A 19,081-nucleotide genomic window follows, 5' to 3' on the forward strand; every position below is an offset into this window, starting at 1 on the left:
TTCACATGCCACAACTAAGGAGCCCACGTGCCACAACATAAGGAGCTGGCGCAACCAAATTAAATAAATATTTTTTTAAAATTTCATTTCTGTATTCCCTAAAGTGATTCCTCTCATTTCTCTTAGGGGCTCCAGGTGTCATGGATGGAACTAGAATCCCAGTTAATTCTGTTGCCTTTTTTTTCGTCATCTCTAGTTGGTTTTTTCGTCATCTTTAGTTGGTTATTTCTTAAAAATTTAACAGGTACTAAAAAACTTTAATGTCACAGATACTAAAATCATATATGGTACATGAAGTATGTCTTAATTTGTTTAAACAAAGGAAGCTATTGAAAGTATAATGACCAAGAGACCATAAAAAGTGACCAGGCAAATTTTGGAAAAGAATCAAATAGAGGATCCTTTTAGTGGGGAATAGTATTTAGAAACCTAGATAAACCTAGTTTTGCTGAAGAGGAAGGAGCCTGAGGGAAGAAACAGAAACACAGGACAGATTGTGGAGGGCTTTGAAGGTCACGTCATGGAGTTTGGTTTTACTCTGTTGGCTTTAGGGAGCCAACCATTAGAAGCCAAGAACAGGGGAGTGACATAGCAAGATGCCATGGAGAGGAAAGAGAGGCAGGGGGACAAGTTGGAAGGACCCTGCCAACCTTATCCAGATATGTTTGCACTTATCAAGAGGAGACTTACAGTTCTGTGAGTTTGAGGATAGAACAGCGATAGGTACATGGAAAACAAAGTAAAATACATGAGGCAAACCAGGGGAAACGAAGAAAGGAAATGCAATCAGTTCACCATGTGGATCATCTGTGAATAATTCATAATCATAAGTTATACACTGACTATTGATTGAACTATTGCAACATAATTATGTTTGTATACATGTATGGTGTTTCTGGGAGATATAAGAGGGCTAAGTTCTCATCTTCCACTGACGAAAGTCAATAGCTAACATTAAAACTGAAAAACTAAAAAAAACAGCAATATATGTTATTTAGAAATAGGGAGGTAAATACCAGAGGAAACAGCTTAACGTATTGAAAATGGATGCCTGGGGGAAGCAGGAAGGGGATGGGGGAGAGCACTGCAGGGCTGCTTTTTGTAGAACTATTTGTTTTCTTAACTCCGTTTATATGTTTCCTTTTTGGAACCATGTCCATTTTACCATGAAAAAATACATAATTTTAATGTAGTTTAAAACATTTTTAAAGAAGAAAGTCATTACAGTAGTAGTTTTGGCCAGAAATGAAGTAGGATGCAGTGGGGATGGCAGGAAGGGGGTGGTTAATGATTTTAGGCAGGCAGATTGCTGTCATCTGATTGACCCTATGGCTGTGGAGCTCAAGAGAGGTCAAGGCTGAGCCTGTGAGGTTGTGAGGAAGGTGGGGCCATTAATAGAAATAAAAAACAGAGCAGGTGATGGAGGGAACAGAGATCATAGACTGCAGATTTGGGATGTTTTGAGGTTTAGGAACCAACAGGACAGGCCGGAAAATACCAGCCAGAAACTGAAACTGTAGGGAATTCTCTGGCGGTCCAGCGGTTAGGACTCCATGCTTCCACTGCAGGGGGCACGGGTTAGATCCCTGGTCAGGGAACTAAGATCCCCGCTAGCCACATGGTGCAGTCAAAAAAAAAAAAAAAAAAAAAAAAAATGACAAGCTGAAACTGTCTAATCAAGGGTTTCAGTCTGCATCAGTGAAAGAGGGGTGTTAAAAAAAACCTTGTGTTAATTAGCTCCATTGTTTGTAAACTGGAGCCATAGAAAGAAATGGAGGACAACCACCAAGCAATAGTCACATTAAAGTTTATTATTTTTTTCTATTTTAAAACGAAAATATAATCACTAGAAAAACAAATGGAAAAATATACAAAAAGATAACGAAGAAAATAAAACCAACCATAACTCCATGTCTCCAAGGTAAACACTATTCTTTGGAGAGACACTTCTCAGCTCCTTTTCTTGGGACTCCAGCTAATAGGCTGTATTCACAAAGCCCCACTTCTAGCTTCCACTTCGGTCTGCAGGATTTCCAACTGTGTTCTGGATGGCTCTCCAGGGTACCTCCGGTTCTTATGGCTGAAACTGAGCCCATCACTGAGTCTCCCATTTTAGATCTCTGCTTTACCACCACCAGGGCTGGATTCCAGTCCATAGCAGCCCCAAGCACTGAAATGACTACAGTGACCATTCTCATGTGCAATTAGATGCATTTTTTGAAATATCAAAAGTTTCCAAAATTTGTTTTTTGGATGTTTTTGGAGTTCTTATTCTGTGTGTAGTCTGCCATTAGTTATCTAGTTCTGCAAGTGTCCATCCCATTAGCCACTTAGTCTGTGCCTCAAATCCGGCCACCTGTTTCCACTGATCTTGCTACACATTTGAGGCCCTTGCCACTAGTGCCACAAACTACTGCAGTTCCCTTCTATAGGGTCGCTTCAATTCAACCCTCACGCTTTGGCCAGGATGATGACTTCCTCTGCCACTCTCATCTCTTGATACTTTCTGCCTGAAAAATCCCTATGTTTTAGGCACATTGTCCAGAATTTACCAAGTCTGCTCTGCTGCTCCCTCTGCCTAGAAAGTTCGTCCCTCATTTCCTCTGCCTAGTGGAGTGTGCTACTTACCTCTTCACAATCAACTCAGATGCCACATCCTCTGAGGTTTCTCCTAATCCTCTTAGAAGAAACTGCTACTGAAGGAAGAAGAGATCCCTTCTCTGCTAGGTGATCAGAAGGGGCTTCATAGAGATGGCGTCTGACCTATATCAATGGGAAAAAAAAAATGTTGCCTGCCATATCAGTAAACAAAGGATGTTGCAGGCAACAAGCCATCACCTTAAAGCTGAGCCATGAGGGAACTCAGGATAGAAACAGGATGCCCGCCATCTAGCAGTGCCCCGCCCCGACCCCAAACTCAGGAAGAGAAAGCACAGGATACTGGCCCCAGATAGCTGAGGTGTATATCAAAGGAATGATTTCAGTGAGCCCTGACTTTTGCATCTTCCCATACATAGAAAAGCAATAAATTTCTTAACTTGAGATACCTGGTTTTCTTTAACAGTAATCTTTCGATGTTCTGACTACTACCTGGTCTTTGTTGCAAAAACTCCTATGTATCCTGGCTCCTCCCTTACCTCTTCCAAGCAGTCTCTCAGAGCTATCTGAGATGTTGTGTCCTGGACTTAAATCCTCGGTATTGTCTATCAAATAAAACATAATTCTCAACTTTTAGGTTGTGCTTTTTTTTTTTTTTCCAGTTGACACCTAGAACTTACCTTTAACCGGGGGGGGGGGGGGGGCGGGGGCGGGGGCGGGTATCCTTCTCACTTCAAGGTGAGAAGAAAAGGAGAAAAAGGTCTGGCATTGGCATGCTGCCATTCAGGGACATCTAGCAGTCTAGCCCTGTCGAAGACCAGGCTGGGAAGGTATGTTGTGAGCACTGAAGATTTTGTTTTTGTTTTTTTTTTTTTGCGGTACGCGGGCCTCTCACTGTTGTGGCCTCTCCCGTTGCGGAGCACAGGCTCCGGAAGCGCAGGCTCAGCGGCCATGGCTTACGGGCCCAGCCGCTCCACGGCATGTGGGATCTTCCCGGACCGGGGCACGAACCCGTGTCCCCTGCATCGGCAGGTGGACTCTCAACCACTGCGCCACCAGGGAAGCCCTCTGAAGATTTTTGAACCAAGGGAGACAATTTAACCAGGGATGAATGATTAATAAGTGTGTTTCTGACTGTACTGGATAGCCAAGCAGATTTTGGAGTATGTGGGTGTAGTGTGCTTGGAGAAGTAGCTCAAATGTTCTCACTCTCCAGGCACAATTATTGCTGTTTTCTTACTGCGCACTTTGTACAGCATTCATCACACAGAACTGTGATTATTTGTCTCTCATTTTTTCAAGTCTCATTTTTTCCCCCTGTAGCACCCAACGCAGGGCCCTGAACATTGTAGGTGTTAGTAAAGACTATTTGAATGAAGATATGTATTTTTAATAGACATGTCGTTTAATATATTTTTCCAAAGAAGCTTCTGTATTATCCTTTCCAGCAAGCCCCTAGAAGCAAGCATTATACTAATATCCAGATCTCAACCACACTCTAGTCTAGAAGCAGGTAACTTTGTGGGGAGCAAGGCTGGGGCTCAAGTCATCCCTCGTAGAACCTTTGCTAAGGTAAGGTCTGGAGGTTACTTCCCGCCAAGCCCTCCTCCCATCCGCCCCACCCGCGCACCTCCGGGCGTGGCCGAGAGCGGCGCCTTTAAGAAGGGGGCGGAGCCCAAGTGAAAAGACAAAGCCCCTGGCCGCGCGCTCCCCCTCCCCCCTCCCCCCTCCGGCACACCACACGGACAGTGGTGCCCGGATGTCGGTGTCGCCTTCGGTGACAGATGGCGCAGTGTCTGTATATGTTAGAGGGCTTCTCTGGCCTGACCTCTTTGAATTCCCGGCCTTTCGGTCCCCCGCTGTCCCCCACTTTCAACTCCGCCGCTGGAGGCCCGCTCCTGTCACTGGCGCTTACATAACGTGACCTTTCACCTCTTCATACTGCCCTCTAGTGCGCTGCAACCCAACTAGGCGGCCCGGGAAGGGGGAGGGACCCAGTCGCAGAGCGGCAGCTCCTCGAAGCCAATAAAGTCTGGGTGCTGACCAGCTCTCCGCCTATTGGAGCATTCGCCACCGGCGCCACAGGGGAGCACGTTAGTGTGTGCGCTGGCCGGACCGGGGGGAGGAGGGGAATCTCCCGCCATTTTTCAATAATTTCCTCCGGTGCAGCTGAGGCCGAGTCGTGACTGCCGAACGCGGGGACCCGTAGCGAAGGTTGGCCGGAGGCTTCGGGGCGGCGCGGCAGTGTGTGTGGGAGTTCTGTGCCCCTGCGTCCCTTTCCATGGCCCTAGCGCGGCGGCGCCAGCAGTGAAGGAGCCGAGTTCGCGCCGCCCTCTCACCCCTCCCCTCCCCCACCCCACCCCCGGGAGCCAGGCGCTTGCTCCGGGCCGCGGGGCCTAGTGTTGCGCCGCGGGCTCGCTGAGGAGCAGCCGCCTTCCCCGCCGCTGCCGCCTCCGCGATGGCGCCGCTCCTGGGCCGCAAGCCCTTCCCGCTGGTGAAGCCGCTTCCCGGCGAGGAGCCGCTCTTCACCATCGCGCACACTCAGGAGGCCTTCCGCACCCGGGAGTATCCTTTTCCAGTCGCGCTGGCCAGGCCGCCCGCGGGGTGGGGTGGGGCGGGGTGGGCCGCGCAGCCCCGCGCCGGTGGCAGCTGTCAGCGCGCCGGGCGCTGGCGGGCCAGCACCCCGAGCGTGAGCCCCAGGCCCGCCGTTCCGGGGGGGTGGGCGGGCGGGCCGGCCCGGCTCAGGCCGCCCTGGAGCCCTGCGCCCTCCATCCTTTCCTCGGCCCCGTACTTTGTCACCGGGCCTCGCTGTCGATGAACGACCCTCTATCCCGCCCCCCCAGGGGGTTGGTTTTAGGCCCTAAGTACCGAGGGTTGAGCGGGGTTTCCTTTGCTGCTGCTTTTTTCTTTTTAAATTAAGCCTTCCACTTAAGTTTTGGAAATTGTACTTGAGCGGCCTCGTGATTTGGGTTGTACAAGTCGCGACTGCGTCTTCCCAGATCTCTGCGGGGACATTTGTGTTTTGCTTCTCCCGAGTGGACTTTAGGCTGGTGATGAACTGACAGGATTGTGAGGCACAATACCAAGAATGAATGTCCAGACTTAGAGAAAAGGCAGTAAAAAAGTTACCTTGGACGAGCGGATGCCTTCCTTCCCTGGGCATGCACAGATTTGGAATTTTGACGATGTACAGATCAGTATTTGTCTTTTAACAACGTTTCAGAAAGACACGCTTAAAGTTTTTATGTTGTATTTTAGAAACACGAGGCTGATGTTTTAAATAAGAAGCACCCTTTCTTCTAATCATTGCTTAAGGTTTCTTGCACAAGCTTATTAGTCTTTTAGTTGAAAGTTGTACGACTCTTATTTACTTTTTTTATGGATGCCAGATGCGTCCTTTTTGAAGCTTAAGTGTAAAAAAGTTTTCTGAATCAAGCTTTCTTTAGTGTACAGAAAGCTTCAAGAGTGAAGGGTAATGTATTCTTTAGTTTTATCACCCCTTTCCCTTTGGAAGGACTTGATTTCTTAGTAGTTTCAGTTTGCTTGCTTCAGTATGGAAGGAAGTGCCGGTGTGAGCTATATCATTTGATTTCATTTCTCTTTGATCCTTCCTTTAATGTAATGCTTTATGGGATAACCTCATTCTTGTTTGAGTGCAGTTTGTGGATGTTAGGTGTTTACATACAAAGGGATTTGGCAAGTGAGTCCATGCTTTAGGAGGGCTCTTGAAGAAATGCAGCTAGAGCATCTCAGAGCTGAAATGGATCTTGGAGATGGTGGGGCTCTCCTGCCTGGGTATGCCAAGTGGGCCCACACAGTTGAGGTTGGCTCGCTAAAGGTCACACACTCCGTAAATGATGAGAATCAGGAGTAGAATTCAGTGCTCTTCGTACCTCATCCCTGAAAGTAAATCAAGAGAGGAACATGGAATGCTGTTCTTTCACTTTTAATAATGTTAGTCCATTGTTTGTGTCAGTTTGTGGTATGACAAGGTGCATTTACGGGAGGGGTCGGAGTGGTAATCTGGTTCTTTTTCTTGTCCTGTTAGGGCTTTTGGATTGTTTTGGAGAAGTGCTCTAGCTCTACCAAATACTTTATTCTAAAAGTGCCCAATTTTTTGTTGTTGTTGTTTTTTTAATAACATTCCAAAACATCAGTGAAGTAAAAAATTACTTTTGGGAATCTGCCATATCCTTTTCAGATGTCATCTTTTGAGCAGTTGATGGTTATTCACACTAATATTACTGGATGTTGATTTTTCAGGTCTGGTTCTAGTGGAGTATCAGAAACTGTGATAAGGAGGAGACAAATTCTAAGTCTGTACTAGGTACTAAGCTCTGGAAAAATGGCTGTAGATAGTTAATTTAGAACTGGCAGCCCTGGCTTTTTCATATCATTTACTGAAATCACTGAAATACAGTGATACATATGAGGAGTTTCTTTTAATGATGACAGTTGAAAACTGATACGTGGAACTTTTTAACTGTTATGTATTTAATAAAAATTCTTCATTTTTAAAATTTCCCATACCAGTATTTAGAACCCTTTTAACAAAGGAGTTCTTAAATTGTGTTACATATTGGGGGAAAATTGCTCCCTTGGTAATTTCTACAAGTGGAAGCACTTTGAGGATGGTTTTTAAACAATTGTACTGTGTGGTTGGCAGGTTGGCATATTTCTTTATTAGGCTATTAGTAATTTCATAGAGGAGAACAAGTATGTGGTTGGGTAACTGCTGCATTTCAAGTATTGTTATTTCCAGTTCTTAATTTATAGTTATAATTATGTTTTAATAGGACTTCATATTAATTTTTTCCTAGTACCTACCTTTTGGTTGCATGTATATTCTATGGCAAATTTGTATGGTGTTTTATTGGCTTAAAGCTGTGAGCATTGTGTTCTTGAAGGTATTGTACATCTTCATTAAACTTAACAGTGGTTGTGAATGATGCACACATTTAATGACTGGGTTATATATTGATGTTTATTGTACTATAGCTTTAAATCTGTGGTACATTGCTTCCTAGGATAGTACTACTGCAGGCAAGACAGTAGATCTTGGTTGGAAAAATTAACTTTATTGGAATCACTTCTTGATGTGATTATTTGACAATAGAATTTACACTGACTGTGTTTAAGTCAAGATTTTAAGGAGGAACTGAACCTACAGGTAGACTGCTGTAGATTAATTTTTTTTTTGTATTGCTTTATCCTAGTTTCTAAAGCCTAGAAACTAGTTCATAACCTTAGTAGCATCAATATGAGAACTTTTAGGTGGTATAATAAGGAGGGGGTATTAGAATATACAGCTATTCTGGCTCTAGGCAAGAATAACTTGATTTGCCTAGAATGTTTTAAGAGCTGGGGTTAAGTTGTAGTTGCAAGACAGGATTTTATTGGGCAGTTAGAATACTGAGCTCTTATGTCGATTTTTATAATTTAATTTCTTTAAAGTAACAAGTTATTATCAGATTAGAGTTATTTTTAACTTAATGACAGACTGGTCCAAAGAGAGAAAATAAGATAAAAAGCAGACCTTGAGTTGGTGCTTTGTCTTCTCACTTAGAACTCTTAGCGTTATAGTTATGCTTATTTAACCTCCATACTTTTATGGGCCACTTCCTTTCCGGCTATCAGGTACTTTATTGAAAGAAACAATACTTACAAGGCTAAAGAGAACAAAGAAGCACAGCATATGGTGGTAAGGAAGTAGCTCTTGAACTCTTGAAAAAGTAGATGCATAATGAGATAGTCTAGGATTTGAACTTATCATTTATAGCTTACACAACCTTTGGAGAATTGCTTTGACATTTTGTCTGCAATTATAAGTGCAGCGGTCGCTGGAACATAAAAACCACAATTGGCATTTGCTTTGAGCGTTTATTTGAGAGTGAGTGACTTATTTTGGTAATCTAAAATCTGAAATAGGATTTAGAGCCAGCTGACTCAACATCCTTCTTTTTGTAAAAAATTAATTAATTATTATTATTTTGGGGGGGCTCTGTTGGGTCTTCGTTGTGGTGCGTGGGCTTCTCATTGCGGTGGCTTCTGTTGTTGTGGAGCACGGGCTCTAGGTGTGCGGGCTTCAGTAGTTGCAGGCCGTGGGCTCAGGAGTTGTGGCGCATGGGCTTAGTTGCTCCATGGCCTGTGGGATCTTCCCAGCCCAGGGCTCGATCCCATGTCCCCTGCATTGGCAGGCGATTCTTAACCACTGTGCCACCAGGGAAGTCCCTGAATATCCTTCTCATGGGCTTTTTTTCCCTCCTTTCATTTTTATTTTTTCTTTAACTTTTCTCTTAGCATAAGTCAGAGTAATAACCAGAACAGAGTTACATAAACTTAAAACTACCTAATGTTAGGGGTGGTTGTAGAAATTTCGGTTTTAGACCTTTGAAATTAATCTAATTTGAATGACTAGTCAGTTAAAAATTGTGCTGTCAGAGGACATTCATTCCTAGACGTAATCGTTAGGTTTATAGTGCTATCCAACAGAAATGTGATGTGAGCCACATGTAATTAAAATTTTTCTAGGGCCACATTTGAAAAAAAGGAAACGGGTGAAAAAAAAGGAAAGGCACATTTTTCTTATTCCAAGTTTCAGGCTGAAGGAGCAGTCCCTCTCTGCAGCGACCTTTTCTAGTGGCAGAAAGATCAGGAGGAAGCCATGACAGCTGTTTAAGCTTCTTCCTGGAAGTGGTGTCTATCACATCTGTTGGTAAAAGCAAGTTATGTGGCAGGGCCCAGCATCTGTGGGGAGGGGATGTGCTTTCCTCTTCCCAGGAGGCATTGCAAACCACATGGCAGTGGGTGGAGGTGTAGAATCCTCTTAGGGAAGAGAGGTGGATATTTGGAAAGAATAGTACAGTCTGCCACATTTTAGGGTTAAGAGAATGTTTCCTGGGGAAGGTTGCTTTTAAGTTGAGATCCAAAGGATGGTTAGAATTTAGTTTATTTTGCCAGTTATATCTCAGTGAGCTGTTTTTGTTTGTTTGTTTGTTTGTTTTGGCTGCACTTGGCAGCTTGTGGGATCTTAGTTTCCTGACCAGGGCTCTTACCCAGTCCCCTGGCAGTGAGAGCGCTGAGTCCTAACCACTGGACCGCCAGGGAATTCCCGATTTTGAAAACCTGAAAGAAGTTTCATATGGCTGGAGTGAAGAAGTAGGAATGGAGATGCAGTGATGAGAGATACAGAAAAGGGCTGCATCACAGGTCCTTGTGAGATAGGCTGAGGAGTTTGGACTTTGCCTTAAATTTAGTGGAGGCTGTTGAAAAATTTGAACAGGAAAGAAGCAGGCTTTTAGGTTAGGAAGATCACTGTGGCTGCAGCATTGAGAATGGATCTGCAGCCTTGAGACTAGTGGCAACTAGATGGTGAATCTAGGCAATAGATAATTGTGGTCTAAATAAATTTACTAGCCTTTGAGGTGGAGAGAAGTACAGTTGATGGATTTCTGAAATTAAGTAGATTTGACAGGGTTTGGTGACTGGGAGGAATCAAGGGTTATGTTTTGGTTATCACTTGGTTAGTGGTGTTCTTCTCTGACATAGAGGACCCTGTGAGACAGGAGGGAAGGGGGCAGGGCACAACCTTAAAAGAATGACATAGCCCCTGAGGACATAAAGTGGTTAGAACCGATTAGGCCCAAGTTGGCGGAAGAATCTACTTCGAGTAGACGTTGAGCCTCATCATACGCTCATTGTGATACATTAGAATATTGTAAATGACACCCGCAGGCGCCCTGACTGTTTGAGGCCAACCGTAAAAGGCCAGAAAGTGGGCAGTGGTCCAATTCCTGGAAATCCCTGCCCCTTCCCCAAAATAGTTGGAGTAATCTTCCTATTGCTTAGCCTATGAAATTACCCAGCCCATAAAAACTAACCATCCCATATTCCAGGGCCTATCGCCTTCTGAGAGGGCCCACACTCTGTCTGTGGAGTGTGTATCTCCCTAAATAAACCTGCTTTCCCACTTAGGTCTTGGGGAAAACTCCCTTGCCTGACTGCTTGCATCCTTCACAAGCATCCTATATTAATAAATCTACTTCTTGCCTATGGCTTTGCTTCTCGCTTCATTCCTTCTGCACTGAGGCATAAAGAACCTGAGCTTCATTAGTCCTGAGACCAGGTGTGTGGTTTCAGCAGGGAGATTGTGGGTTCAAGTCCCATCTGAAATGTGATTGGGTTTGAGTCCCAATCTGAGGTGTGGGGTTTCATGGAAGAGGATCAAGTGTTTCTTTTGTTTTGACTGTCAAGGGTGGTGGGGGACGGATAGGAAGTGAAGTGTTTAGTTGGGGAGGTTCTTATATTGAATTGCTGAGTATATCCAAATGGAGATGTATATGTTGCTAGTATATATATGGGCCTGGAGTTCAGAGAGAGGAGACTGAGCTGGTGATAGAAGTTATTAGCATATATAGATAGTAGTTGAAGTTACGGGCATGGACGAGGTCACCCAGAATGAGAATGCTATACTGATGATGATTTTCAAAGGAGGGTACGAAAGATCTGTATTAGGGTAGAAGAGACTATTTGAAAAACCACACTCAATCAATCAATATTTGGTATTTAAATACATATTGTTTGAAAAAAGTTGGAAAAAGAAGTTTCCTCCTTTTTTTCCCTTAAAATAATAAAAATCATAGAAAATAAAACACAATAAAATCTTGATGGGTGGAGTGATTTTCAGAACTGTGGGGGCCAGAGGATTTTTCCCTTTGCAACAACATATTTGTATTTTAGGAGGCCTGAGGCCAAGTGAGATTTTTAAATCAGAAGAAATGGGTTTAAAAACAAGACTGAGAAAAAAGGTTGTGAGTGAGAATCACAAAGGACCAGAGAAGAAGAGGATTACCAGTAAGGCCAATTAACATGTTTTAAAGTGTTATGACTGGATGAGAAATGAGGATCAAAAGCTGGATTTGGATAATGGTTCTTTTATTGGAGAGAAAGGACTTAATTGAGAAACACCTAAGTGGTTACAGTTAGGGACTGAAGAGGTTAGGATGATTCCCTGATTTCTGACTTGGACACTAGGGCCATTCAGTGAGATTGGGAGTATCTGTTAAAGAGCAAGTTTGGGAGGGAGTGGAGGAGTAGTAGGAGTTTAGTTTTAGAAGAAGTTGGATTTGAGGGATTACTGAGGCATCCAGGTGACAGCAGTCTTGTGTGTTATTGGCCATATGGGTCTTGATCTAAGGAGAATGGACTGGGCACCTTATTCCTACTCCCCCCACCCCCCCCAGGCAGAGCCTCGTGACTTGCAGGATCTTAGTTCCCTGACCAGGGATTGAACCCGTGCTCTCGGCCACTGGACCACCAGGAAATTCCCACATTACGGAAATTCCCAGGTTATTCCTCCTTTTTAAAATAACAACTAATAATAAAAACTTAATGTTTTCTCTTTAGGACATATTTGTTAATCTCACATTCTCTCTGATTACACAGTGAATTTCTTCAGTGTAGCTGAATGATATATTAGAATGTTACTAAGCTTTTTGAATGTTTAAATAAATCCACGTACTGATTCTTTATTTTACCTCCCCTCCCCAGGTGCAAACAGGCAAACAGAAAACAAATCCATTTTGTTGATAAGTTAGTTATGATAATGTCCCTGTAGAAACCACGCTATTTCCTTTTCTCTCTGGGATTTTATAAGTTTTCAGTGATTGGATTTACATAGCTTTCTATGTACATAGCTTTCTAAAAATCTCCTGATTTTTATTGGTGCTCTATTTTGTTTAATCATTTAAATATTAGCAACAGCCCGGTGAGGAAAAGAGAGATATTGCTTTGTTTTTGGCAGATCCAGAGAATGATATGGTGAGAGAAGGTCCTTATACTATTGACTAAAACTACAGTTTGGGATTATTTTTGGATTTATCCCTGTCATTCGTCTTTTAACTGATCATAACCCTAGAAAACCAAGAATCTCTTTTATATTAAAAATGAATTATTTGTTTAGTTGTGAGGTAATATTACAAGGGGAGCTGTTTAAATACTTTTTATTTCAACCATTATATATAAAAACTGTCACTTGGAAAGTACAGAGATTGGCAGCTAATTCTCTAGTTGTGTAAGTTTATTTTCCTGTATAGCATCTTTTGCTGTGCATAAAAGTAAATTAGTTACTTGTCATTTGAATTTGAATATGGCTGGGTGATAATGAATTACAATTGGAATGGTATGGGAAGTTACCATATACGTGGCACTAGTTATAGGATCTCTTCCTCCATCTCCCTCGCAGAGATGGAATAATGACTGGTAAACAACTTGTGGACGTGGTATTATTGGAGATAACATAACCAGAATTATTTTTAGTACTTTATGGAATTTATTTTATTTTTATTATTTTTTTATTTTTTGCGGTACACAGGCTTCTCACTGTTGTGGCCTCTCCCGTTGAGGAGCACAGGCTCTGGACACGCAGGCTCAGTGGCCACGGCTCACGGGGCCAGCCGCTCTGCGGCATGTGGGATCTTCCCGGACCAGGGCACGAACCCGTGTCCCCTGCATCGGCAGGTGGACTCTCAACCACTGCACCACCAGGGAAGCCCAGAATTTATTTTTATTTATTTATTTATTTATTTATTTATTTATTTTTGCGGTACGCGGGCCTCTCACTGTTGTGGCCTCTCCTGTTGCGGAGCACAGGCTCCGGACGCGCAGGCTCAGCGGCCATGGCTCACGAGCCCAGCCGCTCCGTGACATGTGGGATCTTCCCAGACCGGGGCACGAACCTGCGTCCCCTGCATCGGCAGGCGGACTCTCAACCACTGCGCCACCAGGGAAGCCCCAGAACTTATTTTTTAAACCTTAGAGAATCAACAAGTGTTTCCAAGGTAGACTGGAAGGCTGTTAGTAAATGGATCATTAGCATATGCATGGGTTTATTCCAAACTGCCTGTGAGACTGCTGGAGCCATCTCATCTTACTGTGGAACTGATTCTTAAACTTGCTGACCATCTGAGTTGTGTAACAGTTTCACATACCTTAAATTCTTATTCCTTGTGTCTTGTATTTTATTTTGCCTTTATTTTTTGTTACTAATTTTTAGTACTGTGTGAGGCTTGTGAAATGAAACTTGGGTGAATTGGAGAAAGCACAGTTGTAGACGGTCCTAACCATACTTTAGTGTTAATCATCTTGTTTGGATTTGCCAATTGAAAACTCTGATTTCAATTTTATCTTATGCTGTACATTATAGAAAGGATACTATAGTTTTTTCCCATGTATGATAAGTATTTTGTGGATTAGTTGTCTCTGTTGCTTGAATATTGTGTTCCTGAGCCACTGCTAACAGAGAGTATGAAGCCCGCTTGGAAAGATACAGTGAGCGCATTTGGACGTGTAAGAGTACCGGAAGCAGTCAGCTAACACACAAAGAGGCCTGGGAGGAGGAACAGGAAGTTGCTGAACTGTAAGTAGTAGAAGCACTGCCCTTCTAGCGCTATCTTCACATTATTAGGAAAGAGGGAATATTAACCATAAAACAATATTTGTATTTAAATTTATGTGGCATAAATTGGAATATATTACGTTAGTATAATGTACTGGTGTCTTGCCTATTGTCATTTTGCAAGTAACAGTATGTGGAATATATAGTTGTGTGTACACTTATTTAGGTATTTACTAGGCTTTTGAGTGTTCTTGCTGTATACTTTTACCTTGTAAATACTCTGGAAATGTGGTTCTAAGCAAAGGAAGCTGATATAACCTAGAAGTAATATGGAGGCAGCAAATTAGCAGAAAGTTTTCTTTATTTTGTGGTCATTTGAAATTTAAGATAGTATTTAAAGCAGCTATCAAAAATAAGTACACAGTTTGAAGACAGTTTATCTGAGTGGGGTGGTTGAGTGAGGTGTCTTAAAAATCCTGTCTGTTTTCAAAGGGCCTATTTGTCTGGGTAGCCTCTCAAAAAAAACACTCAGAATTTAGGCAGTAGAAGCATGCAGAAAATAAGTAGAAACTAGGGATGATAAAACAGTACCCTTTTTTTTTTTTAGTGTTTTTTTTTAATTGAAGTATATTTGATATACAGTATTATGTTGCAGGAGTACAGTATAGTGATTCACAAATTTTAAAGGTTATACTCCATTTCTAGCTACTATAAAAAAACAGTACTCTTTTAGAAATTTGGAGTAAAAACTTTTTCTGTGGACTTCTCATTGACTTCTCTTGATAGTATATAAGCAGAGAGCATACAGTTTAGTAATTAATACCATTCTGCCTGTGTAACAGAGCACAACCTTTAGTTGAGACCTGGGGTCTAGTAATGCTTCCATCACTGATTAATAATTAGTGCAGTCTGTTAACCTGGTGCCTGTTTCTTCTTTGCTTGGGTCATTGACATAGTGCTGTTTTGGATTATTGTTACTTATGTATATGCCCTGTTTAGTATACTAGACTCGGGGTTGGCCTACCTTTTCTGTAAAGTGCCAGTTAGTAAATATTTTAGGGTTTGTGGGCCATGTGGTCTCTGTCTCAGCTATTCAACTTTAAGGTTGTACAGTGAAAACAGCCAGTGATAATACGTAAATGAATGGGAGTGACTAGGTTCCAGTAAAATTTTATTTACAAAAACTGGGAGCAGGGTGGATTTGGCTCATGGGCTGTTGCTGACCCCCCTGCAGTAGCCTGTAAACTTGAGGGCAGGTCTCATGTTTGACTTATTCTTGTATTGGTCACAGTGCCTAGGCACAATCCTCTGTACTGTATAAGCACTTACTGTTTGCTCTTTGCAAAACAGATGAAAATAAGTTGCTTTCCTGCACACGAAGAGAAGTACAGTGGGAATTTAGAGGTTAGAGAGACTAACCTAAAGTTGCTAGGGAAAACTCCATGAGACTTAATGAAGACAGTAACAGTTGAAGGGTAGTTTGTGCCCAGTTGCAGAAAAAAGATGAGACGTTTGTATTTACTTCAGTGACCAATGTGAGGACAGCAGTGCTTTTTGAACAGCAGAGGCACATATGACGGTTTTGATGATTGGGGTTGTGCTTTGAGAAGATTAATCTGGAAGCGGTGTGCAAGATGAGTTAGAGAGGGAAGAGGAAGGTGGGAAGTCTGTGTAGGCTAGCTAAGAGTATTCAGGTCGGGAACCATGGCATTACTGGGAATAGAAAGAATGAGATGGATTTACATTCTGAAAAAGGGGGTTTGGTCATAATTTTGGAAAACCACTACAAACTTTGTTCTTGAAAAGTCATAATACACATTAAAGATTTTCAGAAGACTGTAGTAAAGAAACTCTAGCTTGGTTTAATCTTATGGGTTTTAAACTTATTCGACCTTCGAACCCATTACAACAGAGGGAAGTTCTGAAAAACACACTTAGGGAATGTTTTATGTTATTTGATAGCTAATAGAATATAAGGGGTAATGGGAGAAATTGTTGAAAAAGACGGTGAGGTTTTATAATTTTTATTCAAAGTAGAAATACCTTTTTCTGATTATAAAAGAAATGCATACTTGTTATAAGAATGTAAACAATACAGAGTTAGTAAAAGAATCTGAACATCATTGTCCAACTTCACTCCCCAGAAGTAACCACAGACAATGAAGCTTTAAGCCTGAGCGACTGGGAGGCTTAATGGAAAGAGACAGTGAATTTATAGGGGCCAGGAAAGGCCTCATGGAATTAAGGAAGTCTGAGGACATCTTGGAAGGGTGATTAAGCTGGGAGGGAAGACAGTGGGGAGAGGACAAAGATAACAGTCTTAACAAAGGCAGGGAGACTTGAAGGTTATTGATCATGAGGGAAATAGCAGATAACTTGGTAGGTTAATTGTGAACGGAGTATGATAAGAGCTTTTAAGTCTAGCAGTTGTAGGAACATTTGTTATGAACAGCACAGAGAGTGATTGAGAATGTTGTAGTATGATAATGAACCTACTACTTGCATCTGTATGAATATTCTCATGCCTGATCCTCCCTTTTGCCCTGTAACACATATGTTAAACTATCTGGTCAGAATTGGATATCTAACAACTCTCCATTTAGGTTGCTTCCCATTTTCTGCTGTCATCAAGAATCCAGCAGTGAATATCTTTGTGTACCTATGACAGTTCTCCTAACTGTTGTCAAACTGCTTTCTAAAAGAGTTGAAACATGGGCTTTTGGCAGAGTATGTGTGCTATTTTGCACCATTCACTTGCTCCTATTAGGGTGTGATAATTAAAGTTCTTTTTTGCTAGTTTAATAAATGAAAAGTGGTACATCATTGTTTCACTTTGCAAGGAGTTCAAATCATGGTTCCAACATATTAACCATTCATGATTTATTTTTCTTATCAATAAAATGAAAATTCTAGACCCCTCACAAGGTATTGTGAGAACTAAATGAAGGAATGCATTTTTATTGATTGAGACATAATAAGTTATGGTCTCCCAACCAAAAATTGGGCAAAGGATAAGTATAAAGAATTCATACCTGAAAAGGGAAGTCAACTGCAAAAACAAAGGAATGGGAAAATGTTCAACCTTACTAATGATGTGCTTATTATTTCCATTTTATAGATGAGAAAATTAACATGGATAGGTCAGTCAGACAAAGCTATTTAAAAGTTCTTTTTTTAACCTGTATACCACATAGGTTTTAATCTTTGTATTCTCCAGTGCCTTGCATGTATTTGGTAAAGAGCTTTTTGAATTGATCTGAATAACTCTCTGGATAGGCTCTCCTGCATTTTCTTGGTAACTGATGACATGTTTGTTTAGTTTGAAGGAGGAGTTCCCTGCCTGGTATGAGAAACTTGTTCTGGAAATGGTTCACCATAACACAGCCTCCTTAGAGAAGTTAGTAGATACTGCTTGGTTGGAGATCATGACCAAATATGCTGTGGGAGAAGAGTGTGATTTTGAGGTGAGTGCCTATTTTTATTTATTTTTTTAATGTGATTTGACTCACCGAATGTCAGGATTGGAGCTTCCAGCATAGATTATAGAATATATTTCTATGTGAGTAAAATTGTTTTACATTTGAAGTCCACTTTACTTAATATCAAATATTTTAATCACCAATTTTTTTTTTTTTAACGTGTTGGGTTTTCGTTGCTGTGGGCGGGCTTTCTCTAGTTGTGGCGAGCGGGGGCTACTCTTCGTTGTGGTGCGAGGGCTTCTCATTGCTGTGGAGCACGGGCTTCAGTAATTGTGGCTCGTGGGCTCTAGAGCGCAGGCTCAGTAGTTGTGGCGCACGGGCTCAGCTGCTCCGTGGTGCGTGGGATCCTCCCAGACCAGGGCTGGAACCCATGTCCTCTGTGTTGACAGGTGGATTCCCAACCACTGCACCACCAAGGAAGTCCCTAATCACCAAGTTTTAGAACCACATTTGTTATTGAGAATGTTGACTGTTACAGTAATTGTTAGACTGTGTATCATTGCAACCTTGTTTTCCCTGTTTTGTCCCTTTTTGATAACTCGATGCTGTATTGGCTTTTTTTGTTTTGTCATTTTATTCATACTTTGTTTAAAAGACCTTTAGATATTTTTAGTCTAAATCTATGGAATCTATAGGCAAAAGATTTCATTTCCCTGCAACAGTGATTGAGTTGACTGTTTTCTTTTTCTATTTAAATTTTTAAATTTTCCAGCCCATTACTAAAGGATAACTATTACTGAAGTAAATAGGTAGGTTAGCTATTACTATTACTAAAGGTTTTACTAAAGTAGGTAGGTAAACTGTTCACGTAACACTAAAGCAATCTCTGTATAATCCTTTGAAAACTTGAGTAAGATTCAGGCGGATGGGAACTAACATTTGTTGAATTTCTGTATGTACTGGATACTGGGCTAGTTGCTTTACATAATGTCTTACAGAATGTGCACAGAAAGGCGAGGTGGTAAACAGGTGCAGATGTTTAAGTAGCTTGTTCAGGTTGATATAATGTACTAGTTAGTACTAGTGATTTCATCTGTATGTAATGAAATAGCTGACTGACAGTGGCCTGGACTTCTCAAACTTTAGCCTAAATAAAATCACTTAGAGGATTACTGAATGTACATTCTTGGGCCCCATCCCTTGAGAGCTTGATTCAAAAGGTCTAGGGTAGGGCCTGAAAGTTTGCAGTTCTAACAAGCTCCAGGATGTGATGATACGAACACTCTGGGGACAACATTTTGAGTAGCATCGGCTTAACCAATGCAGACATTTGATTATCTCACATAATAAGTCTTAGAGGCAGGCAATTCCAAGTTTGGTATAGAGGCTGAATAATATTGTCAAGGACTTAAACTCCGTCTCTCTGCCTTTCTGCTCTGCTTTTCTTGGTGTGTTTGGTTTTGTCCTTAGCTTTGTTGCCTCTTGGTTGTGAAATTGTGACTGTGAGCACAATTATTTGCTCACTCGCAATTCAGAGTGAGCAAATATCTAAGCACAGTAAGAAAATCTTTACCAGAAGCATATTCCTCCTGTCCCCTTTTATCTTTACATATTATTGCCTAGACCATGGCTTACATAATCCATCCTTAGCTGCAGGGGGGCTGAGAAA

The 19,081-nt window shown here is 41.9% G+C and overlaps 1 protein-coding gene across 1 annotated transcript in view; it reads left to right on the plus strand.

Annotated features, from left to right (window-relative positions):
• Positions 1-5,056: 5,056 nt before the first annotated feature.
• BAZ1B (bromodomain adjacent to zinc finger domain 1B) overlaps positions 5,057-19,081 on the plus strand; it is a gene marked incomplete at both ends in the record, with an annotated part of 64,965 nt that continues 50,940 nt past the window's right edge. The window contains 3 exons of the mRNA XM_079719295.1: positions 5,057-5,163; positions 13,898-14,014; positions 17,313-17,457. Coding sequence (XP_079575421.1) covers positions 5,057-5,163; positions 13,898-14,014; positions 17,313-17,457 — 369 coding nt within the window. The remainder of the gene's footprint in view (positions 5,164-13,897; positions 14,015-17,312; positions 17,458-19,081) is intronic.

The sequence above is a fragment of the Hyperoodon ampullatus genome (assembly GCF_949752795.1).
Source record: "Hyperoodon ampullatus genome assembly, chromosome: 14".
Lineage (NCBI taxonomy): Eukaryota > Metazoa > Chordata > Mammalia > Artiodactyla > Ziphiidae > Hyperoodon > Hyperoodon ampullatus.